This window comes from Carlito syrichta, unplaced genomic scaffold, assembly GCF_000164805.1.
Source record: "Carlito syrichta isolate Samal-C Ts95f unplaced genomic scaffold, Tarsius_syrichta-2.0.1 Scaffold304275, whole genome shotgun sequence".
NCBI lineage: Eukaryota > Metazoa > Chordata > Mammalia > Primates > Tarsiidae > Carlito > Carlito syrichta.
In genome coordinates, this window is record NW_007248371.1 from 148,277 (window position 1) to 173,483 (window position 25,207).

Genomic DNA, 25,207 nt, shown 5'->3' on the forward strand with positions numbered 1-25,207 from the left:
TCCTGGTTAGGAAGATGCCAAGGTATTTCATTTTTTTTTTGTGGCTATTGTAAATGGAATTGTGCTTTTTATTTGGGTTTCTGTTTGTTTATTATTGGGGTAAAGGAATGCGATTGCCTTCTGCGCATTTATTTTATATCCTGAGACTTTGCCAAAGGACTTTATCAGTGTAAGGAGGTTTTGGACAGATTCTCTTGGGGTCAAGGTACACAATCATGTCATCTGCAAAAAGAGATCACTTGACTTCCTCTTTTCCTATTTGGATACCCCTGATTGCCTTCTCTTCTCTGATTGCTCTAGCCAGGACTTCCAATATTTTATTGAACAGAAGGGGTGAGAGTGGGCATCCTTATCTTGTTCCAGTTTTCAGGGGAAATGGTTCCAATTTTTGTCCATGTAGGAGTATGCTGGCTGTGGGTTTCTCGTTGATGGCTTTTACTATTTTGAGATATGTTCTCCGTATGCCTAGGTGTTCAAGGGTTTTTATCAAGGAGGGGTGCTGGATTTTATCAAAGCCTTTTCTGCATCTAATGATATAATCATGTGGTTTTTGTTTTGACATATGTTGATGTATTGCATTACATTTATGGTTTTACGAATGTTGAACCAGCCTTGCATCCCATGGATGAAGCCTACTTGGTCATGATGGATGATTTTTGAGATGTGTTGTTGAATACCGTTTGCTAGTCTCTTGTTGAGAATTTTAGCATCTATGTTCATCGAAGATATTGACCTGTAGTTCTCTTTCTTTGCTGGATCTTTACCTGGCTTGGGTATCAATGTGATGTTAGCTTTGTAAAATGATTTGGGGAGAGTTCCATCTTTTTCAGTCGCCTGGAATACCTTCAGTAGGATTGGTATCAGCTCCTCCTTAAATGTCTTGTAGAATTCTGCTGGAAAACCATCTGGTCCAGGGCTTTTTTTTGTAGGTAGTTTTCTTATTATGTAGTTGGTTTTCTTGATTGTTATTGATCTATTTAGGGTCTCAATTTCTTCTTGTTTCAACCTAGGCAGGTTGTGTGATGACAGAAAGTCCTCCATTTCCTTAAGGTTTTCAAGTTTATTTCCATACAAGTGTACATAGTAGTCTCTAATGATCTTTTGTATTTCTTCAGGGTCAGATGTGACTTCATCTTTTGTGTTTCTGATTGTGTTTATTTGGGTTTTTTCTCTTTTACTTGGTCAGTCTAGCTAGGGGACCATCGATCTTGTTTATCCTTTCAAAGAACCAGCTTTTTGTTTCATTGATATTTTGTATTATCTTTTTTTTTTCTATGTCCTGGATTTGGGCTTTTATTTTCATGATCTCATTTCTTCTACTGAAATTAGGGTTTTTGTGGTCTTGCCTTTCCAGCTTCCTTAGGTGACTTGTTAGGCTGTTAATTTGTGACCCTTCCATTTTCTTCATGTGCGTTTGTAGGAATGTAAATTTCCCTCTTACTACAGCTCTCATGGCATCCTAGAGATTTTGGTAAGATGTTTCTTCATTTTCATTTGTTTCCAGGTATCTTTTGATCTCTGTTTTGATTTCATCATTGACCCAGGAGTTGTTTAGCATCATGCTGTTTAGTGTCCATGTCTTTGTGGGTTTTGGGGGACCTTGTTGGTGTTGATGTTTAGTTTTATTTCACTGTGGTCTGAGAAGGTTCATGGTAAAATTTCAGTCCTTTTAAATTTGCTTATGCTTGATATATGGCCAAGTATGTGGTCAATCTTAGAATACGTTCCATGCGGTGATGAGTATTCTGTGGTCTTTGGATAGAGTGTTTTGTAGGTATCAATTAAGTCCATTTGGTCAAGAGTCACATTGAGGTGCCACATCTCATTGCTGATTTTTTGTCCTGATGATCTGTCTAGGGTTGTGAGTGGGGTATTAAAGTCCCCAGTTGTGATGGTGTTAGAGTCAATATCTTTCTTTAGTTTTCCTAGAAGCTGCTTTATGAAAGTTGGCGCTCCTATGTTGGGTGCATATATGTTTAGGATAGATATTTCTTGTTGATGGAGTGAACCTTTTATCATTATGTAGTGGCCCTCTGTATCTTTTTTAATTTTTGATATCTCAAATGGTATTTTGTCTAAAATTAGGATCACAACTCCTCCTTTCTTTTGTGTTCCATTCACCTGAAAATTTGTTTCCCATCCTCTTACTTTGAGTCTGTGCATGTCCTTTCTAGTGACATGTGTCTCTTGAAGGCAGTATATTGTTGCCTGGTGGTATTTTATCCATTTTTCCATTCTGTGTCTTTTCAGTGGTGCGTTTAGTCCATTCACATTCAGGCTAATTATTGAAATGTGAGAGTTCATCCCTATCATAGAGTTTATAAAGTTGTTGTTCTTCCACTTGGTTTTTTGTCTTTCTTTTGGTTTTGGAGTTGATTCATTTGTATTTTATTCTTTTTCCTGTACTCTTGTGAAGAACGTTGTTTTTTTTTTCCCTTTTCTTCTGTGTTTAGTACTTTCTTAAGTGTTTCATGTAGTGGTGGTCTGGTGGCAGCATACGTTCTTAGGGATTGGATATCTGGGAAAGATTTTAGTTCTCCCTCGCTGATGAAGCTTAACTTGGCTGAGTAGGTTATTCTTGGTTGGAATTGTTTTTCTTTTCTTTTTTTTTTTTTTTTTTTGAGTTGGAGTCTCACTCTGTCGTGTTTTTCTTTTAGGACTTTGAAGATAGGGTCTGAGCTCTCCTAGCCTGCAGGGTTTCTGTAGATAAATCTGCTACTATTCTAATTGGTCTTCCATGGTAGGTGATCTGACCTTTTTCTCTTGCTGCCTTTAGGATTTTTTCTTTTATACCTACTTTATTTAGGTGAATTATTATGTGTCTAGGAGTTGGTCTTTTCATTTGTTGTCATGCAGGGGTTCTCTGAATCTCTTGTGTTTGAATTTTTGCATCACTGATTAGATGAGGGAAGTTTTCTTGAATAATCTCATGGAAAGTTTGTTCCAGTGTAGTCTCTGTCTCCCTTTCTGCCTCAGGAAGGCCAATTACTCTTAGGTTCGGTCTCTTGAAGTAATTGCTCATCTCTTGAAGGTTTTGTTCTGTCTTTTTGAGTTTGTTTTCTGTGTTTTTAACAATTTGGTTTAGTTCTATATTTTGGTCCTCAAGTTCTGAGATTCTTTCATCTGCTTGAGTAATTCTGCTTTCCATGCTTATCAGTTTTTTATTTATTTCATTCACAGTATTCTTTATTACTGTTATCTCATTTATCACCTCCTTCCTAGTTTCTTCTTGTCTCTCCTGATTTCTTTTTAATCTCTCCATTAATGTCTTGATATCTAGGTTTGTAGTTTGAGGCCAGTCATTCTAGGGGCTCTTCATTGTTTGCATTCCGAAGTCAGTTTTCTGTGTCTGCCCTCCCAGGGGTCTGGGAGAGACCCATATTCTTTTGGTTTTTCTTCATTTTTCTCTCTCTCCCCCTTTCCCTCCCCTTCTTTAATTCTGTTTTTCAGGGAAGATGGGTTTGCTTTTGCTTCACTTGTGCAATCTCCTGTTCTTCCTTATGAGGGTCCTCTGGCTTTGTTCACTTTTGAGTTTGGAGTGTGGGGTGCTGGTGTACTTTTTGCAGTTTTGAGGTTTGTTTGAGGGGGAAGCTGTGATTCAGAATCTATATGCAGATTCCAGCATCCACCAACCGTGGATGAGCACACTGGAACCTATTTCCCACTGCCTTACAATCTATCTGTGCATCAGTATGTAGGTTTTGTCCCTAGAACAAAAGGAGGTACAAAAGAGGAGAATAATGGAGGAAGGGGGGGTCCATAGGAAGTTAGAAAGAGAGAAGAGTGAGAGAGAAAACAGACATACATACCAACTAACAAGTGAAAAAGAGACACAAGGCCAGAGAGAAGTGAAAAAAACACGTAAGCAAAATTCCCTAAAGAATACTGGTAGCTACACATAGACAGACCAATAAAATCATGACTTTTGATGCTTTTTGCCTAACACAAACTGATAGTGTAAGTCAAAAAACAAGCAAAAGTGAGCAAAACAAACAGTCAAAATGATAAAATCAAAAGTCAAAATAAGAAATTAGACTGACTCTTGAATCTTTCCTGAGTATCTAAAATCTCTTCAGCTCTGATCTCCAGCCTCTCCCGTTTGTTTTCTTTGCAGACAACTAGATTTACTCACAGCTTGGGTTTTCTTTTAGCCTGCTTCCTGGGAGGTCTGTGACACTTAGTTGCCTTTGTCTGATTTGGCGAAGGGTAGGGGCTTTGTCTCCTGTTTAGCGATGTTACCTTAGGAACTGAGGTGAATGCTGCTCATAGGTGGGCGGGGCAATGCAAATCTCTGCCTGGAGATTGTCCGAGGTGGCAGTTTCTCTTTCACAGATACTTTCTCTCCACTCATCTGGATCCCTGGGTTATCCACTATAATGGACTGTAGTGGCATGGGAGGCATCGGGGATCAGCTGCATAGTTGGGCGCTGGATCTGGGATGCCACCAGCGGACTGGGGTGGAGGAGGGGGTCAGGAGTTCCCTTCTCTGGAGCTGAGAGCCTCCGATCAGCACCTACTTAAGATATGCTGTTCCCTGACACAAGCATTGGGTCACGTGCTGTGTGCCTCAGCCAGGGTGGACCCAGAGCTCCAAACCTCCAAAGCTCCAAAGGGCAGGCGGTGAGCGGCGAGTGTGGCCCTGGGCCCTCACAGGGTACTTCAGCCAGAAATGGAATTGGTATCTTTGAGGGGCGGGTGCCTAGAGCCTCCCTGGGTGACTGGCGGCTTGATGCTGGGTGCTGGGGGAGACAATGTAGCTAGGGAGGAAGCCGAGACCCGAGACTCCGGCATGGGCGGGAGTCACGTATAGTGGAGTATCAGCAGCTGGGGGCCGCAATATCCAGCCCTGCATGGGACCGAGGGTCCCCGGGCTTCGGACCAGTGCGGCTGGCCATGGCAGGGGGGTGGGGGAAGAGCTCTTTATTAATTCTGAACCTCTTAAGTATAATGCACTATAGCTGAAACACATGAGACAGATGTTTTTATTTTTGTTCTAATCATTATTCAGTTAAATTACTAGTTATATATCTACCTTAAACCTTATTATTCTTGAAAGAGTGGCATTTATATAAGAATATGTCTCAAAATTATGTCTCTGACATTATAATTATATATTTGGGGGAAAATTTATAAATCTACTCACAGGGATCAAATCTCAAATTCAGGATTTGTCTTTTTTACATGTATTATATTAAGGATCCTATATTACTAATAGCAGCCACTGGTCTTAATTCACACAGCAATATAAATGGCCACATCTGCTCATGTATTTTTTGGCATTCATATTCTGAGTTCATATTAGTTCATTTGAGCTTATTATTACCTCCGATCAGAATTTTTTTAGTAATCTTTAATTTGACTTAGTACATTTAATAAATATGTTTATGGATATATTTCTTTTTCCTCTAATTGTAGCTCTCTGTTCGGAGTCTGATATTTTTAGTAGCACCCTTGATACATTAACTGAGATAGAATGGAATCCTGCAACAAAACTACTAAATCAGGTAACTTAATGTATTTTCCAAAACATAATACTTTTTGTAACTCCATTGGATTTGTTGTTGTAGCACATTTTAGTAACAATTTTAGCTCTAATGAAGGCTTCTCTCACTCTCTACACTTCTTGATAACTCTGAGGCATCTAGAGGAAGGCTAGAAATTTCAGAAGTCAGGTGTGTGCTAATAAGTAGACCTTTGCTTCTACCTTTTACTAGCAGATCTCAACATCTATGATTGTCAATTCTGTTTTGCCTTGAGAAATCCCATGAGGGTAAAAAGACTGATTTTTAAAAGTATCAAAATTCTCAGACATTTAGAATGTATAGAATGATACATTAGAGAGAATTTTGCTAGATAACCTGAAAAATAAAGAGACATATACAGAGGGTGCCAAAAAATGTATACATTTTAAGAAAGGAAAAAACTGTATTAAAATTGTAATAATATATACCAATAACAAAAAATGAATATAAGTCACATCTGACATAAGAGGTATTCCAAGTGGTTATCATCAGCATCAACACTTCTGATTATGGCAAACATCTCTTAAAATGTATATACATTTTTTTTGGCATCTCTGGTATTTTTATCCACACACACACACACACACACACACACACACACACACACACACATATAGTCTTAACAAAATTTTATAAATAAGGAATACTGTGATAGCTATGTCAGTAAGTTTAGATTGCATGTTAACTTTCTAGATTGCTCATGTTTAAAGATATCTAATTGCATAATGTATTTATTTTAAAAATTTTAATCTTAATTTTGAGATATGATTACAGTACTTATTGTCATTAGTTAATGCCTATAAAATAGTATAGACAAAGTGCTTTTGCCTTCCTAAGACATACTCTAAAAGTTTGGTTTTTTTAAGAAAAATCCCTGGTATAAAGTGTTTTTTTTTTTTTTGGTTTACTTTTTGTTTTGTTTCGTTTTTTGACTCCATTTATCTCTTTCTCATATTAGTATAGAAAGTAGAAATAGGCCTCTTTGGGTGTGGTAAAACATAGCTACTGTAAGTTTTAGAAGTCAATAAATAATACTTCTGTTTTCCTTCTTGAATTCAAGCCTTTTGAGACATAAAATAGGAATTGGATAAATGGAAGATTAAGGTGTCAGCTTTATTTATCAGAAGCTTGAGCATTTGTGGCCAAATGGACTTCCCAATAGTTACCCATCCTTCAGTTAAACTTTCCCTGTTTGACATGGGCAGTCAAACACGCTTTATTTATATGATTGTTTTTTTAAATTCTACTCCTTTCAAGATAACATACTATAAGTTAGCTACTTTATCAAAATGTAGACTATTAGAAAGATATTGAAGAAATGAGTGACCTAAACCACTGAATGAGTCAAAAGTTAATTATTTAACTCATCTCAATTTTAGTTAAGAAAGCAAAGAATATATGATGTGAATTCCTTCTGATTTGAAAATCTGTTTTTGTTTATAATAGGAAAATGTAGAAAGTGAGTTGAATACACTTCGTGCTAACTATGATAATCTGGTATTAGACTATGAACAACTAAAAAGAGAAAAACAAGAAATTGAATTGAAATTAAAAGAAAAGAATGATTTGGATGAATTTGAGGCTCTAGAAAGAAAAACTAAAAAAGATCAAGAGGTAAGAGTCATAGAATTGTGAAAGTAAACTAAAACTACACTTTTAAAAGAAGTGTCATTCTTTTTCTCCATAATATAAACTTTTTCATGTTTTATTTTAAATTCATAGATAATATTTTATGTTTTTTAAACATTTATTTATTTATTTATTATAGAGTTGTGGGGTACAAGTGAAGATCTACTACATAAGTAGGCTATATGCAGGTGAAGTTTGGGTTTCTGGGTGCCCCTCACTCCCTCATAGTGGACCAGGTACCCTTTGTGTTCTCATGTGCCTTCCACTCTCCTCCTTCCCTCACTCCTAGCAGTGCCCATTGACTGTTGATCCCACCCTTGTGCTAATGTGACTAGTGATCAGGGCCACTTATGAGTGAGAACATGCGGTATTCAGTCCTTTGTGTGATAGTTCACTTAGTATAATGGTTTCCAGCTGCATCCAAGTTGCTACAAAGGCCATGATTTTGTTCTTTTTTATGACTGTAATATTCCATTGTGTATATGTACTACTTTTTATTAATTCAGACCACTTTCAATGGGGCAGCAGGGTTGGTTCTGTGTTTTTGCACTTGTGAATAGTGGGCAGTAAACCTGTGTGTGCAGGTGTCTTTTTGGTAGAGCAATTTATGTTCTTCTGGGTATATTCCCAGGAGAGAGATTGTTAGATTGTATGGTGGATCAATTTTTAGATCTTTTAGGAATCACCACATTGCTTTCCATAGAGTTTGAACTAGTTTACATTCCCACTAACAGTGTAGAAGCTTTCACTTTTCTCTGCAGCCACATCAGCACCTGTTGTTTTTTGACTTATTAATGACAGCCATCATGACTGGAGTTAGGTGGTGTCTCATTGTAGTTTTGATTTGCATTTCTCTGATTATGAGTGAAGCTAAGCATTTTTTCATGTGTCTTTTGGCTGCTTGTATGTCCTTTTTTGAGAAGTGTCTGTTCGTGTCCTTTGCCCACTTTTTAGTAGGGTTGTTTATTTTTCCCTTTTTACTTCATTTGAGTTCCTTGTAGATCCTGGATGTTAGACCTTTGTCAGATGCATAATTTGGAATTTTTTTCCCCCATTCTGTGAGTTGTCTCCCCACTCTTTTTTTAAATTTAATCTCACTGTAAAGCAGAGCTGAGCACAGTCTCTTGATGGTTTCTTTTGCTGTGCAAAAGTTTTTCAATTTGATGAGATCCCACCCGTCTGTCTTAGCTTTTATATCATTTGCTTTTGGGGACTTGGTCATGAATCCATTGCCCATTCTGATGTTCAGAAGGGTATTTCCTACATTTTCTTCTAGGATTCTTATAGTTGGAGGTTTAGGTCCATGATCCATTTTGAGTTGATTTTTGTATATGGTGATGGGTAGGGGTCTGGTTTCATTCTTCTGCATGTGGTTAGCCAGTTTTCCCAGCACCATTTGCTAAACATGATTTTCTTTCCCCAATTATTTTTATTATTGGTGGTCTTGTCAAAGATGAGTTGGTTGAAAGACTGTTTTTACTTCCAGAATTTCTGTCCTGTTCCATTGGTCTATGTCCCTATTCCCGTTCCAAGACCATGCCATCTTGGTCACTGAATGAAGCTTTGTAATAAAGTTTAAAGTCCAGAAGTGTGATACCTCCCACTTAGAAAGAAATCAGGGGTGTCTAATAGGAATAGAGGAAGTTAACCTATCCCTCTTTGAGGATGATATGATTCTATCATTATGGATTAGAATCTGTGAATTCTAACTCTAGGGAGTCTGTCAAAAGCCTTCTCACGCTGATAAACAACTGGGACAGCCATGGATTACAAAATCAACATGTAGAAGGCAGATGGCACAATGTCTTCAGATTTGTGTTTTTTGCTAGATTATTTTGGGTATTGGGGTTCTTTTGTGGTTTCATATGAATGTTAGTATTGTTTTTACTATTTTTGTGAAGAATATCATTGGCATTTTTAATAGGGATTGCATTGACTCTGTGGATCACATTGGGTATTTTGGACATTTTAACAATATTGATTCTTCATTCATTGCCATATGACACCTTTCCATTTATTTGTGTCTACTTCAACTTCATTCATTAATGTTATGTAGTTTTCATTTTAGAGATGTTACCTCCTTGTTAAATTTATTTCTAGGTTTTTTTGGGGTTTTTTTTAGCTCTTGCAAATGGGATTGTTTTCTTGATTTCATTTTTAGATAATTTGCTACTAATGTATAGAAACATACTATGATTTTGTGTATTCATTTTGTATCCTGCAACTTTACTGAATTTATTAGCTCAAACAGTTTTGGGGGAAGTTTAGGGTTTTCTTTATATAGGATCACATCATCTGCAGGCAGGGCAATTTAATTTCCTACTTTCCAGTTAGCATGCCTTTTATTTTTGACTCTTGCCTAATTGCTTTGACTAGAACTCCCAGTACTGTGTTGAATGAAAGTGGCAAAAATGAGCATCCTCATCTTATTGTTCATTCTTTTCTTTTTCTTTTCTTTTTTTTTTTTTTTTTTTGCAGATCCTTTAATCTTCTCTTTCTTTTTTCTCTAGTAGCATGTTTTGATTATTTGCTTTATAATTTTAGTATACTGATGTTACTCAGAAGTATTCTTTTAAAGATGTTTGTTTCTAAGATTGAGATATTAATGATCTAACCATATTTCATGTGTACACACAATTTAGAGAATTTAAGAAATATTTAGTTCATTCACGTGATTTTAAAAATAATTAAAATATATTTGTTTCTCTTGTGTTATGCAAGAGAAGAAGGAATTAAAAGCATCTGTGAGTCGGGCTCGGTGGCTCAGCCTGTAATCCCACGCCTTTGGGAGGCTGAGGTGAGTGGATTGCCTGAGCCCGCGGGTTCGAGACCCACCTGAGCAGCGAGACCTCATCTCTACAATAAATGAAAAAAAATCAGCCGGGCGTGGTAGCGCATGCCTGTAATTCTGGCTACTTGGAAGGCTGAGGCGGAAGGATCACTGGACCCCACCAGGTCGAGGCTGCGGTGGCCGGAAGCGGCCACTGCACTCCAGTCTGGGCGACAGAGTGAGACTCCAACTCAAAAAAAAAAAGCATCTGTGGGAGGATTTTGGTGTGTCTACCTCTTGACAGATCTATCTTGAGGATATTGTTTCCTTATAGTTTGTGTATTATTAATATTTAATTTTTTGAGGATACCATAAATGCCCATAGCATAGCCATTTCCTACTGAGTTCAACATGAATTTTAATATCTAGCTGACTGCTTAATATAAGTATGCTACATATTAATGAAATTTTTTCCCTTTTTTTGAAAGTATAAATAGTTAAAACATTACAATAGCTAGAAAAGCTGATTTTGCACATTTTACTTTTCTTTCTCCGTATAAGAGAGTTATTGTGGAAATTAGTGTAACTAATAGTACATGTTTTAATAGAATTTTTTAGAAGCAATAGATCTCAAATTTTTTAAGCTGTAATATTAGACTATATGTTAAGCAAACCTAAGCCAGAAACCATCAGACTTTAGAGACTCAGAAATTGTCTAAAAGGTATAAGGGATTTCTTAGAGTAAGGTATCCTTAACCTAGAGTCCATAGACTCTATGAAATTATTTTGCAGAATTTTTATTTTATTTTATTTGTATTTATTATTATTATTTATTTTGTATTTTATTTGTATGTATTTATTTATTTATTTTGAGTCAGAGTCTCACTCAGTCGCCCAGGCTGGACAACTCACCTCCTGGACTCAGGTACTCATTCCATCTCCGCCTTCTAAGTAGCAAGGACTACAGGTGCTCACTACTGTGCCTGGCTAAATTTTCTTTTTTTTTTTTGGTATCATCGAGCTCTCATTATGTTGCCTAGGCTGGTCTCAAACTCCTGAGCTCAAGTTATCCTCCCACCTCAGCCTCCCAGAGTGCTGGGACTACAGTGTGAGCCACTACGCCTGCTCCAGAATTTTTAAATACATATACTTTTTTTCTGGAATAAGAATCCATAGCTGTTATCAGACTTGCAAAGTGATCTACGAATAGTGCCCCCCACCCCCACCCCCAGCCAAAATAAGAGCCAGTATTTTATGTAGTTAAAATGAATTAATTTGCACCTACTTTTCAGACTTATGTATGCCAGCCCAAAGAAACATGATCTGTTTTCTTCAGTATTACTGTTTAGTATCTCACCCTCTTTTTTTTTTTTTGAAGGAAAAAAGAATTCTATGTCAAAGCTGTTATTTCCATTTTACCTACAAATTAAAATTATTCCTACATTTTATAGATATTATATCCAGAGTGATAAAAGTCTGTAAGTTCTTCTCAGAGTTTCATTTAACGTGTTTTAAGTTTGCCTATTAGCAAAGTGCAAAATATCATGGAAAGAACATTGGACTTCAGTCAATCAAATTGGGTTTTATGGAGGCAAGTGGCCTAGTGTCACATTTAAGAGCATGATCTCTAGGGCAAAACTGTCTGGATTTAAACACCAGTTTTGCCACTTGTGAGCTCAGTGCAGATCCAAGCCCATCATGAATTACTGGCAAAACCCTGAGCAAGTAATTGAATCTCTTAGAGTTTTCTGCATTTCTCCACCCGTGGAGAGAGGTGCTTGCCAAGGTCTTCCTATTCCAAAATTTCATCCAGTTTTTGTATTTCTGATTAGTAATAATATGACATAAAACTAACTTTAGGCATAGTTGTGATAATAATTTCTCAATTTTTTTATCACATCATTAATATACTCAGTTAATACCAAAATTGAAGCTCACTGAATTGAGTCAGCAAACAAAGATTGCAGAATAACACAGAATATATAACTTGTATCATATCCCAGTTTTTCTTCCATTTTAATGACAATTAAGGGAGGGAATTAATCTTACTCCCTTCATTATTAGTTGTACACAAGTTTTAAGGTTACCTAAAAGATTATGTAATAAAATCTTGCCCAGTTCAAAAACAGTTTTGCAGTATCCATTCCATGTTGAACTAAAAATATAAGTCTGCATGTATATAGCAAAATATATTTCAAAATTCACGTTTTGGGGAAAAGTTTAATCAACAGGGAATAAAAGTCAAATTATGACCTTACGACATGGGTTAACTTCCTGATTTTCTTAAGGGTTTTGTCAAAAAATCACCGAGACTGTGTATAAATTTTAAGTGGGAATATAGTCACATAGGATGCTTATATAATATATTTTAGAGGGAGGAATAAAAAATGTCAAATATCATACTTGAGGAATAAGAAAAGGTTTTATCATCTGCCTGTTTTAGTTTGGTTTTTTAATCTTACAATTTTCATTCCTTGGAAATTTAAGGTAAATTTTTTTTTCGCCTGCTGAGAATTACAGTTGAAATCTAATATTTTCATATGTGCAAGGGTTAACTGTTATCAGATTGTATGTTTAAATAATTTTTGCTTTTTACACACTTCTTTATGCTCAGTATCTTAAACAATACATCAGTGGAAGGTTACACTTTTATCTTTATGAGAGTTAATGTTTCTCTATTTCAAATAAGAAGTGGGAGAATTTTTCTAAGTCATTATTCTCTAAATGTTTTCAAAAGTTAGATTGATTATTTGTTTCCTCCTTATTGGTAAATGTGATTTTCTTACACAGAAGTTAGAAAGGGGAAAAAAGATAAAAGTTAGAGCCAATTTAAATTATGCAATTTAAATTACAAGTGTAATTGTACAAATGTCTAAGACTGTGCTATGTAGTATGCTAGTCACTAACCGTATGTGGCCATTAGGCACTTGAGAAGGTATCAGTCTGAATTGACTTAAGTATGAAAAAAGAATGTAAAATATTTCAATTTTTTATATTGACTACCTGAAGAAACTGTATATTAAATAAAATACATTATTAAAGTTGTCTGCCTGCTTAACTAAAACATTTTAAGTTGTCTGTGTAGCTTCACATTATGTTTCTGGTAGACAACACTGACTTAAAATAGGAAAATCACCATTAATACTAGTCTGAGACCTAAAACTAGTCAGTACTGAATTAAACATCCAGAAAATATTATTTAAATAAGATCCTGTTTTCTTAAGTTTCTTACATGTTATTAGAATTTGCTTTTAAAGCTGGGCTCGGTGGCTCAGCCTGTAATCCCACGCCTTTGGGAGGCTGAGGTGAGTGGATTGCCTGAGCCCGCGGGTTCAAGACCTGCCTGGGCAGCGAGGCCTCGTCTCTACAATAAATCAAAAAATCAGCCGGGCATGGTAGCGCATGCCTGTAATTCCAGCTACTTGGAAGGCTGAGGTGGAAGGATCGCCGGAGCCCAGCAGGCGAGGCTGCAGTGGCCAGGAGTAGCCACTGCACTCCAGTCTGGGCGACAGAGTGAGACTCCAACTCAGAAAAAAAAATTTGCTTTTACTCTGTAAGTGCTTGTCTAATCTTTGATCATTTGTTGTTTTCCTGGTTTGAACACAAAACTTTCTGGTACTCAAATATTTAATGCTATGGATATTTTGGTAGAAAGGAAACTTTAATAGAAATATGTTTACCTTTATACTTTTACGCAATTGAATAATATAAAGCAATAGCATCATCTTTCTAATATTTTCTATAGACAGGGTAATAGTTGATAATTTCATACCTCTGTAGCTTTGGTGAAAAGTAATAATATTGTAAAGATTCTATGTGAAATGACTCTCATCCAAACCTAGACCCTAATCAGACCTCAATGCAACATATGAAAAAAAAACATATTGATGAATGCATTTCTATACCTAACTTTCCCAAAACAAAAATCTATTAAAAGTATATATTTTTAAATGTTTGATTACCACTTTACTATCTCCTCCAAGTGGTGCGTACTAATTTGCTATTGACATTATTGTAGCTTTATTAATAGTATAATTATTTGGGGGATAATGCTAAGATTTTTATTGTTTACTTGTTTTCTGGGGCTTTGGTGGTATTTCTAGTATTTTTAAATAATGAAGTGTTTTGTTGCAGTAGCTTAAACATTTGATCTCTCAGTTTCTTCTAACTATGGTGATTCTGAAGCAGTGAGTAATGCTTTCTTTTTTTTTTTTTGGCTTTATTAACTATTGGTTTGCTCTGTTGCCTGTTCACATACTCTTACAGATGCAACTAATTCATGAAATTTCCAACTTAAAGAATTTAGTTAAGCATGCAGAAGTATATAATCAAGACCTTGAGGTGAGCGTTCATGTTGGTATTCCCTTTGATAAGTAACTAGAACTGTAAAATATGCAGCATTATGTAATGGAGCATGATTCAGAAAATAGAGGAATCATGTTTTTAAAATATTAGTAATTTTCAGTTTTACTATGAATTTAAACTAATACATATAAGTTCTTTTTTAATCCCTTAAAATTTTTATCAGATACTAAATTATGTTTCACTCTCCTTTGATTCTTTTAGAATGAACTAAGTTCAAAAGTAGAAATACTTAGGGAAAAGGAAGACCAGATTAAGAAGCTACAGGAATACATAGACTTTCAGAAGTTGGGGGATATAAAAATGGACTTGGCATACTCACTGGTAAAAATCAACTTAATTTTGTTGTGTAATTGTGTTAGCATTATGGTATACCATAACTGTAGCAAATGCTTATATGAGGTCTACTTTGTGCTGGGCAGTGTATTTTATTTGATCTGTCAATAACCCTATGAGAAAGGGTCTATTAGTATAATCGCCATTTTATAGATAAAGTTACATTTATAGAGTTGCTCATTTAAGTCTTTGAGTGAATAGAAGGAAGTTAGGGACAAACTTTCATTAAGAATCAGTAATTTTTAATATATAACCAAATTGCAATTCAACCACTCCAGGCACACATTCTCAGGACCTCCTAGGGACAGGTGTTCTAGGCCTGGTCACTCATATTAGCCAGAATAATCCATCTTAAAAGTTAAAAAAAAATAATAAATCAGTAGTTTTTTATATTTTTAATGTTTTCAATTGTATGCAAATATATACAGAAGTGTATATAGTTAAGTTCTTAAGAGAGCACTTATGTTAGAATTGACAAGTAACAAACTATAAAATACATATTTTAAGTAATGGAACATGACTTTATAAATTTTATTTACATGTTATTAATAGATATAATTCATTCTTATTATAATTTAACTATTTTAACAGTTTGAGTATGCTTTAGAATTAAGATCTTAGCATTGAATCTGATGGTGAAATTGTTAATCTCTTTCTAATTTGCTTTCAATTTACCTGATTACTTCATGGAAGTATTAGTTTGGTTCCAGTTTTTAACAGTTTTTTTTTTTTAAGGCAATAGTCTAGCAGGATTTTAAAAATATAGTTTCTGTTGCTCTTTTGTTTTCATTTTGAGTTTTTCAGAGTACTTTTTGTTACCTTTTATTAGTATTATTTTGTTGCATTCTATTTGTGACAATTTTTTTTTTTTGAGGGTTACATCATTTTATGCCACACTATCCTGAAGCCCTGGCTAGGAAGTCACTTTTCTTTGTGTTGGAGAGTAACTCAAAATGAAAACTCATAGAGAACTTCAACAGCTTAGCTGAACAATTGCATTAACTTTTATTTAAACAATAAGAGATTTCTTAAATTATATTTCCATTTGTTGCTTTTATAATTTGGAAAAATATGGGCAGAATTTTTTTTAAATTGTTATAGAAAACATTATTTTTTTCATTTATTTGGTTTTTAATATTTTTCACCCTTTTTAATTAGTTGGGAATAACATTTATGTTCATGTTCTCTAAAGTATTTTACGACTCTACAAAAATTAGATTTCACTGAACCTCTTTTGTCATCTGTCTAGGAAAATATTAAAGACCTAAAACAAATAAAACAGACTCTGTTTGATGCTGAAACCATAGCACTTGATGCCAAGAAAGAATCAGCCTTTCTTAGAAGTGAAAATCTAGAACTGAAAGAGAAAATGGTGAGTAATTTTTTAAAATATTTACTATAAAATATTTGTAATGATCTGTACATTTATGTGAATTTGCAATGTTTCTCTCACTAGCAAGAACTTTCAAGTACATGCAAGCAAATGGAGAATGATATTCAGTTATCTCAAAGTCAATTGAAGGCAAAAAAGAAAATGCAAGTTGATCTGGAGAGAGAATTACAATCTGCTTTTAATGAAATAACAAAACTCACCTCTCTTGTAGATGGCAAAGTTCCAAAAGGTATTTGGTAACTTCAGACATTTCTTTGCAAATCTGACTTCCTCTAGAAATGTACCTGAACTATTTGACAACTGTATTTCAATAATTAAAAATTCATTGTACTCTGATTTTTTAAAATAACTTAATATTAAGTTTTAATATCATTTGTACTTATAAGGATTTTCATGGGCTTCAAATCATAAATGTTTAAAAATTATTTTCCAAATAACTGGACCTGATCTTGATGATTAGCCTGTTTAATTTTACCTTCCACATTCAAGTGATTCAAAGACTATTAAAAATTAGATTACAAGTTTGCCAATATTGGCTTTTTATCTAATTTACCAAAACTTCCTAGATTTGCTCTCCAATTTGGAATTGGAAAGAAATATTACTGATCTCCAGAAAGAACTGAATAAAAAAGTTGAAGAAAATGAAGCTTTATGGAAAGAAGTAAATTTGCTCTCAGAATTGAAATCTTTACCTTCTGAAGTAGAAATGCTGAGGAAAGAGGTAAACATATTTTTAAGCACTTGTCCCTCATTTTGAAATAAAAACCTTTGCGATAATAGTGCCTTAAATATTCTGATATAGTTTATTTTAAACCAGCAGGCAAGAAATAATGTAAATGTTTGACTCACTAGCAATAGAAATGGATATAGTTCATCTTCTAGTTTGTTCTTACACTACTGGATGAAAAAAATATATTTTCAAAGGGTATTTAACTTAGTAACATAATGTAGCAGCCATTTCTGTAGTCCTCAAATGTTGCATTTAAGCAGTTCTATGGCTCACCCTTAGTCTTTACCTTTACCTATGATGAATAAGAGAGTAATGAGGTAAAGGGGCATAGCACTGATAAAGTTTTAAAAGCCAATACAAATCCTGCAGGCCAGGTTAGTAAATGATTCTATAAATTTATGGTCTGTTACCCTTTCCTTTCTTTCTGCTTGTCTAAAAACAATAAAAATGACAAGAATTTGAGTACTTATTATATAGCAAACATCATGGTAAAGAACTCAGAAACATTATTTAATTTAGTCATCCTAAAACCTTTTTCAAAAGTAGGTACTGTTTTTTAGTTCCAATTACCAGTTTTTTAACTAATAGTTGACCACACAGATCTGCCTCCTAAGCCTGTGATTTTAACCACAATGCTCTGTCCTCTTTCCTTTGCCTCTTCGTCTCTGCTTTTTCTCACCTTTCTCTGCCCTTAGCTTTCATAATGATTAAACTATTTATAAACTGAATATGGATTAAAGTATTTAAATATTACTTAAATAAAGGATTTTGAATACTTAAACATTATTTAAATTATTGATTAAATTTTTGGAAATCTGAGCAGCATTCAAAGCCTTAGGAAAAAAAGGTAAGTCAGTTTCAGAGAGCTACCATAGGATGTCTGCCATATGATAAAGATAGAAACCATTTTAGAATGATAGATAAGGACATATCCTGACTGATTCTATTGGCCTCATGAAATTCTCACTGGAACTCAGAGAGATTAGAAAACAAAACATTGCAGGTAAAATTAAACAGACTAAGTTATAGAAATGTGACAATAAGAATACTGGATTGCCTTTCCTCAGTCAAACCTTTGCTGAATGTAAATGAATTTTTTGCAGAGAAAGATTTTTTTCCTGAAAATTGCTTCAGCTTCAGTGAATCATACTTTGTTAACATCACTAAATCTTACTTCTTTTTTATAGATACATGATAAATCTGAAGAGTTCTATATAATAACATCAGAAAAAGACAAATTTTTCTCTGAAATAGTTAATAAGGAGGGTATAATTCAAAGTTTACTTGAAGAAATTGGGAAAGTTAAAGATGACCTAGCAACTACCAAGTTGAATTATAAAAGTACTGATAAAGATCTCCAAGATTTCAAAACCCTTCATATGGAATTTGAGCAGAAGTACAAGATGCTCCTTGAGGAAAATGAGAGAATGAATCAGGAAATAGGAAATCTCTCTAAAGAAGCACAAAATTTTGATTTAAGTTTAGATGCTGTGAAGACTGAGGTTTGTACCTGTTTCTATCTAGAGAAATGCTCTTTTGTCTCCTGAGATTCAATTTCTTTGTATGTATGTGCCACAGACTGCTCTGCTTTTACTGTGTCACATTTACCTTTTTTTTAATAGCTTTCTCACAAGACCCAAGAACTTCAGCAGAAAACATCTGAAAGTCAAGAAAGAGTAAATGAAATAAAACTGCTGAAAGAACAATTAGAAAATAGAGATTCTTTGCTGCAGACTGTAGAAAGAGAAAAAATATTCATTACTGAGAAACTTCAGCAAACCTTACAAGAAGTAATAACTTTAACTCAAGAAGTAGATGACCTAAAACAACTCCAAGAGAGTCTCCAAACTGAGAAGGACCAACTCAAAAGTGATATTCAGGATACTGTAAATATGGTAAGGTTTTGATCGATAAATTTTTAAAAATCAGAACCTCTTTAAAAACTTTACAGGAGCCATCATTTATTATTTATGATCAAGTAGTAACTATAAAATTACTTTAATTATCACATATTCTAATGAAAATTGTTTTATATTTCTCTGACAAAGAACATAGACACTCAAGAACAATTACTAAATGCTCTAGAGTCTTTGAAACAACACCAAGAAACAATTAACATTCTAAAATTGAAAATTTCTGAGGCAGCATCTGGGAATTTGCATATAGAGGAAAATATAGGAGAAACTAACAATGAATTTCAACAAAAGGTAAAGGGTGTTTACTTTTGAAATTTTCTTTTTTTTTTTTTTTCTTTCTTTCTTTTTTGAGTTAGAGTCTCACTCTGTCATCCAGATGAAATTTTCTTTTAATCTCTGTTTTGATTTTATCATTGACCCAGGAGTTGTTTAGCATCATGCTGTTTAGTGTCCATGTCTTTGTGGGTTTTGAGGTCTTTGTGGGTTTTGTTGGTGTTGATGTTTATTTTTATTCCACTGTAGCCTGAGAAGGTGCATGGCAAAATTTCGATCTTTTTAAATTTGCTTATGCTTGATTTATGGCCAAGTATGTTGTCGATCTTAGAGTACATTCCATGCAGTGATGAGTAGAATGTATATTCTGTGATCGTTGGATGAAGTGTTCTGTAGGTATCAATTATGTCCATTTGGTCAAGTGTCACATTGAGGATCCAGATCTCATTGCTAATTTTTTGTCCTGATGATCTGTCTAGGGTTGTGAGTGGGGTATTGGAAGTCCCTAGCTATGATAGTGTTAGAGTCAATATCTTTTTTGAGTTTACCTAGAAGCTGCTTTATGAAAGTTGGCACTCCTATATTGGGTGCATATATGTTTAGGATGGATATTTGTTGTTGATGGATTGAACCTTTTATCATTATGTAGTGGTCTTCTGTATCTTTTTAAATTTTTGATAGCTTAAAAGGTATTTTGTCTGAGATTAAGATCACAACTCCTCCTTTCTTTTGTGTTCTGTTCGCCTGAAAATTTGTTTCCCATCCTCTTACTTTGAGTCTGTGAGTGTCCTTTCTAGTGAGGTGAGTCTCTTGAAGGCATTAAATTGTTGCCTGGTGGTATTTTATCCGTTTTGCCATTCTGTGTCTTTTCAGTGGTGCATTTAGTCCATTCACATTCAGGCTAATTATTGAAATGTGAGAGTTGATCCCTATCATAAGGTTCTTACAGAGTTTTTGTTATTCCTGTTCATTTGTTGTCTTTCTTTTGGTTTTGGAGTTGGTTCATGTGTGTTTTTAATCTTTTGCCTGTACTCTTGTGAAGAACGTTGTAGTTCTTTTTTCCTTTTCTACTGTGTTCAGTATTTTCTTAAGTGTTTCTTGTAGAGGTGGTCTGGTGGCAGCGTAGGTTCTTAGGGATTGGATATTTGAGAAAGATTTCAATTCTCCCTCATTGATGAAGCTTAGCATGGGTGGGTAGATTATTCTCGGTTGAAATTGTTTATCTTTTAGAACTTTGAAGATAGGGCTCCAAGCTGTCCTAGCCTGGAGGTTTTCTGTAGATAAATCTGCTGCTATTCTAATTGGTCTTCCCTGGTAGGTAGTCTGACCTTTTTCTCTTGCTACCTTTAGGATTTTTTCTTTTATACCTACGTTGTTTAGGCAAATTATTATATGCCTGGGAGTTGTTCTTCTCATTTGTTGTCTTGCAGGGATTCTCTGAATCTCTTGTGTTTGAATTTTTGCATCACTGAGATGAGGGAAATTTTCTTGAATGATTTCATGAAATATTTGTTCCAATGTGGGCTCTTTCTCTCTCTTCCTCAGGAAGGCCAATTACTCTTAGGTTGGGTCTCTTGAAGTAATCATTCATCTCTTGAAGGTTTTGTTCTGTCTTTTTAAGCTTCTTTTCTATGTTTTTGACAGTTTGGGTTAATTCTGTATTTTAGGTCTTCAAGCTCTGAGATTCTTTCTTCTGCTTGACTAATTCTGCTTTCCATGCTTACTAGTTTGCTATTTATTTCCATCACAGTATTCTTTCCTGCTGTTATTTCTGTCATCAGCTCCTTCCTATTTTCCTCTTGTCTCTCCTCAATTTTTTTTATTCTCTCTATTAACGTCTTGATGTCTGGGTTTGTTGCATGTGACCAGTCATTCTGGGGGCTCTTCATTGTTTGTGTTCTGAAGTCTGTTTTCTCGGTATCTGACCTCCCAGGAGTCTGTGTGAGACCTATATTCTTCTTTTGGTTTTTCTTCATTTGTGCAGATTTTTCCTCCCTACTTTTTCCTTCCCTTCACTACCCTGTCTTCTTTAATTCTGTTATTCAGGGGTGGAAGGGTTGCTTTTACTTCTGTTTGTTCAATCTCCTATTCTTCCTTATGTATATCCTCTTGCTTTGTTCAATTCTGGAGTTGGACTGTAGGTTGGGGGCGGTCCTTTTTGCAGTTTTGAGATTTACTTAAGCGGGGAGCTGTGATTCAAAATCTATCTGCAGGTCCTGGTATTCGCCGACAGGTGTATGGATAATCTGAAACCCACTTCCCACTGCCTTCGAATCTGTCCATGCAGTGGGGTTGTAGGTTTACTCCCTAAAAGCAAAATGAGGTTAACAGAAGGAGGAGAATGGAGCAGGCAGTGGGGGGAAGTGGAGGGTAGAGAGAGAGAGGACTAAGAGGCAAAATAGACGAGCGTACTGACTAACAAATGAAAAGAGACACAAAGACTGAATCAAATAAAAAGAAAAACAATAACCATGACTACAAACTAACCAACAACCATACGCAAAAACTAAAACATACAATGATGCTAACGTACAAGCTTTCCAACCTCTTTATTGGTGTGCTATTCCTCTATACAAAGATGGGGTTTACAGAGAAATAAAAAAGAAAAAGAAAAAAAGAAAAGGAATAGATTAAAGTCAGTAAACTAATAGAACCAACCAAGCACACTCTGAGACTTTTCCTTTAAGTCCAATGTCCTTTCAGCTCTGATTTCTAGCTGTCTTTGCAGGCTGGTAGATTTGTTCACAGTTGCCCCTGGCCTGCTGTGAAGTGCAATTCAGATCTGGGCTCCCTGCCCAGTCTATCACTCAGATCTGGCCTTGTCTATTTATCAAAGGGGAAGAGTTTATCTTTTCCATTTTGATGTTTTTTTGGGTTTTTTTTTTGAGTTGGAGTCTCACTCTGTCGCCCAGACTGGAGTGCAGTGGCCGCTCCCAGCCACCGCAGCCTCGACCTAATGGGCTCTGGCGATCCTTCTGCCTCAGCCTTCCAAGTAGCTGGAACTACAGGCGCGCGCTACCACACCCAGCTAATTTTTGATTTGTTGCCGAGGCAGGTCTCGAACCCACGTGCTCAGGCAATCCACTCACCTCAGCTTGGATCCCCAGCAGGTGGTGCTGTCTCACTGCTCCAATTGATCTTTAGGCAGGGCGGAAGTCAGAGGGCGCCCAGGATGGGAGGGACCCAGCAATGGTAGCAGCAGTAGCAGCATCTGCCTCCTGGTACTCAAAAGGAGTGCCTAGAACCTGGTGAGGGGCGTGGCGTGGTGGTGGCAGCGGCAGCGGTGGTGATGATCTCAGATCGTGCTTGCTGGGGCTTCACGGTTGGAAGTCATGGGTCACCTCAGGCATGGGTGGGGCAATGGCCACGGCCGCATTTGCGACGGTGGCCCAGACCACCGTGATGTTTGAGCAGTGGTGGCGGTTGAGCTCCATGTGAAGAGTAGGCTGCCAAAGATGGGAGCTGCAGCCCGCAGGAGAGAGCTAGAGTCTTTATGTGTGTTCTCTTTCATGAAGGGTCTCACAGACCAAGCTGCCCCGTGGCTATCTTGCCGGAAATCTGAAATTTTCTTATATATATAATTTTTCTTTAACTTCAACAGTTATGTAGTAATAATCTCACTTTTGTTTGTTATCTACAATGATAATATCTAACAATAATTTTATTATTTTAGATATTAATAGTAAATATTCTGGATTAAATGGTATGAACTATACTAAATGGTATTAATTATAATAAAAATAAAATATTAAAAATTACTTTTGACAATACATTGTTGTTTTATTTATTTTATTTGTTGTTTATTTAACTTTAAGGGATAAATGTGCAAATTAGTTACATAGGTATATTGCAGTGGCTTATGCCTATAATCCCAGCACCCTGAGAAGCCAAGGCAGGAAGATCACTTGAGGCCAGAAATTCGAGACCAGCCTAGGCAACAGAGCAAGATCCCATAATAAAAAATTAGCTGAATATGATGGCATATGCCTGTGGTCCTAGCTGCTTGAGGCCAAGGTGTGAGGATCACTTGAACCCAAGAGCTTGAGGCTACAGTGAACTATGATAGGGCCACTGTATTCCAGCCTGGGTGACAGAGTTAGACCTTGTTTCAAAAAATAAAAAGCACAAATAAAGGATTGACCCTAATATTTTTTAAATAACTTTGAATATAACTGCTTATCAGTTTGAAAAAGAAATTAAGAGTTCACAATTCAGTCCATTACAGGAGGGAGTGCCTGTAATATTTTACAAGGGTTTCATTTATTATAACTTTCTACTTTTCCAAAATATCTTTACAATATATTGTCAACCCAGTGCAATAGAAGTCTAAAGCTTACCATCTTGCAATATACTTATATAACTAGCCTGCACATGTATCCCTTGAAGTTAACATAAAATTAAAGTATATTATCAACAGTAATTTTTTTAAATTCTATTTTTATTATAATTCATACCATTTAATCTAGAATATTTATGTTGTAGAATGTGTTAAAATTCTACAACAGGAGACTGGTGAAATAGTTTTTTATACATCTGTAGCTTGGAATAGTATACAGTAGTATTTCTTTTTTAAAATTTGTAATAAATATACATAACACAAAATTTACCACCTTAACCATTTTTAAGTATATAGTTTAGTAGTGTTACGTTCATGCATGATGTTATACCACCTATCTCCAGAACACTTTTTATCTTGCAAAACTGAAACTACACACCTTAAACAATCGTTCCCTGATTCCCCTGCCCCTTGGGCCCTGGCATTCACTCTTCTACTTTCTATCTATGAATTTGGCTACTCTGGGTACCTCATATACGTGGAATCATGCAGTATTTGTCTTTTTGTGACTGGCTTATTTTCATTAGCATAATGTCTTCAGGATTTATTTATGTTGTAGTGTGTGCTAGAATTTCCTTTCTTTTTATGACTGAATAATACATACATACATGTGCCGCGTTTTGTTAATCCAATCATTTATCATGAATTCTTGGGTTGCTTCCACATTTGACTATTAGGAATAATGCTGCTATGAACATGTGTATACAAATAGAAAAACCCTGCTTTTCAGGTCTTTTGAATTTATATTCAAAAGTGGGATATGCTGGATCTATTTTTAATTTCTTGAGGAAGCACCATAATATTTTTTATAACAGCGGCACCATTTTATGTTCCAACCTACAGTTACATGTATTCCAGTTCATCCACATTCTCGCCAACACATTATTTTCTGGGTTTTGGTTTTGTTTCTTTTGGGTTTTTTTGCTTTGTTTTGTTTTTTAATAGTCATCCTAACAGGTATGAGATGGTATCTCACTGTGGTTTTAATTTTCATTTTGCTAATGATTAGTGATGTTGAACATCTTTATGTGCTTATTGGCTTATTGGCTTATTGGCTATTTGTATAGCTTCTTTGCAGAAATGTCTATTCAAGTCAAATGTCTATTCAATGTCTAAATTGGGTTGTTGGATTTGTTATTGAGTTGAAAGAGAGGGGTGTGTGTGTGTTCTGGATACAATTCCTTTATCAGTCTTATGGTTCACAATTATTTTCTCTCAATTCATTAGGTTGCCTTTTCATTCTGTTGATTTTGTCCTTTGATACACAGAAGTTTTTAATTTTGAAGTACTCAAATTTATCTGTTTAAAAATCATTACCAAGACCCCTATGATGAAGCTTTTCCCTTATGTTTTTTTCTGAGTTTTATAGTTTTAGTTCCTAAGTTTAGGTCTGGAATCTATTTTCAGATCATTTTTATATATAGTGTAAAATAAGGTTCCAAATTCATTCTTTTTCATATGGATGTTCAATTTTCCCAGGACCATTTGTTAAAATTACCATCCTTTCCCCCATTGAGTATTCTCAGCATCTTTGGCAAGAATGCCTTAAGATTTAATTTCTCGGTTTTCTACTCTGTTCCATTGGCCTATATTTCTATCTTTATGCTAGTATCACACTATTTTGATTATTGTAATTTTATAGTAAGTTTTGAAATCAGGAAGTATAAGACATCCAACGTTGTTCTTCTTTTTCAAGATTGTTTTGTCTGTTCAGGATCCCTTGAGATTCTATATGAATCTTAGGATAGATTTTTCTATTTCTGCAAAAGACACCTTTGGGATTTTGATAGAAATTGCATTAAATCTGTATATTGCTTTGGGTGTATTGATATCTTAGCGTCATTAAGTCTCTGAATTCATAAACACGGGATGCCTGTCCATTTGTGTCTTTAACTTCTCTCAGCAACATTTATAGTTTTCTTTTTTTTTTTTTTTTTTTG

At 35.2% G+C, this 25,207-nt stretch overlaps 1 protein-coding gene across 1 annotated transcript in view; it reads left to right on the plus strand.

The window, feature by feature from the left end:
• Positions 1-25,207, plus strand: part of CENPE (centromere protein E) — a 94,369-nt gene that overhangs the window by 20,758 nt on the left and 48,404 nt on the right. The window contains 10 exon segments of the mRNA XM_008059594.2: positions 5,416-5,504; positions 6,969-7,136; positions 14,188-14,262; positions 14,488-14,607; positions 15,869-15,991; positions 16,076-16,241; positions 16,579-16,733; positions 17,930-18,244; positions 18,365-18,637; positions 18,791-18,949. Of these exon segments, the coding sequence (XP_008057785.1) occupies positions 5,416-5,504; positions 6,969-7,136; positions 14,188-14,262; positions 14,488-14,607; positions 15,869-15,991; positions 16,076-16,241; positions 16,579-16,733; positions 17,930-18,244; positions 18,365-18,637; positions 18,791-18,949 (1,643 nt within the window).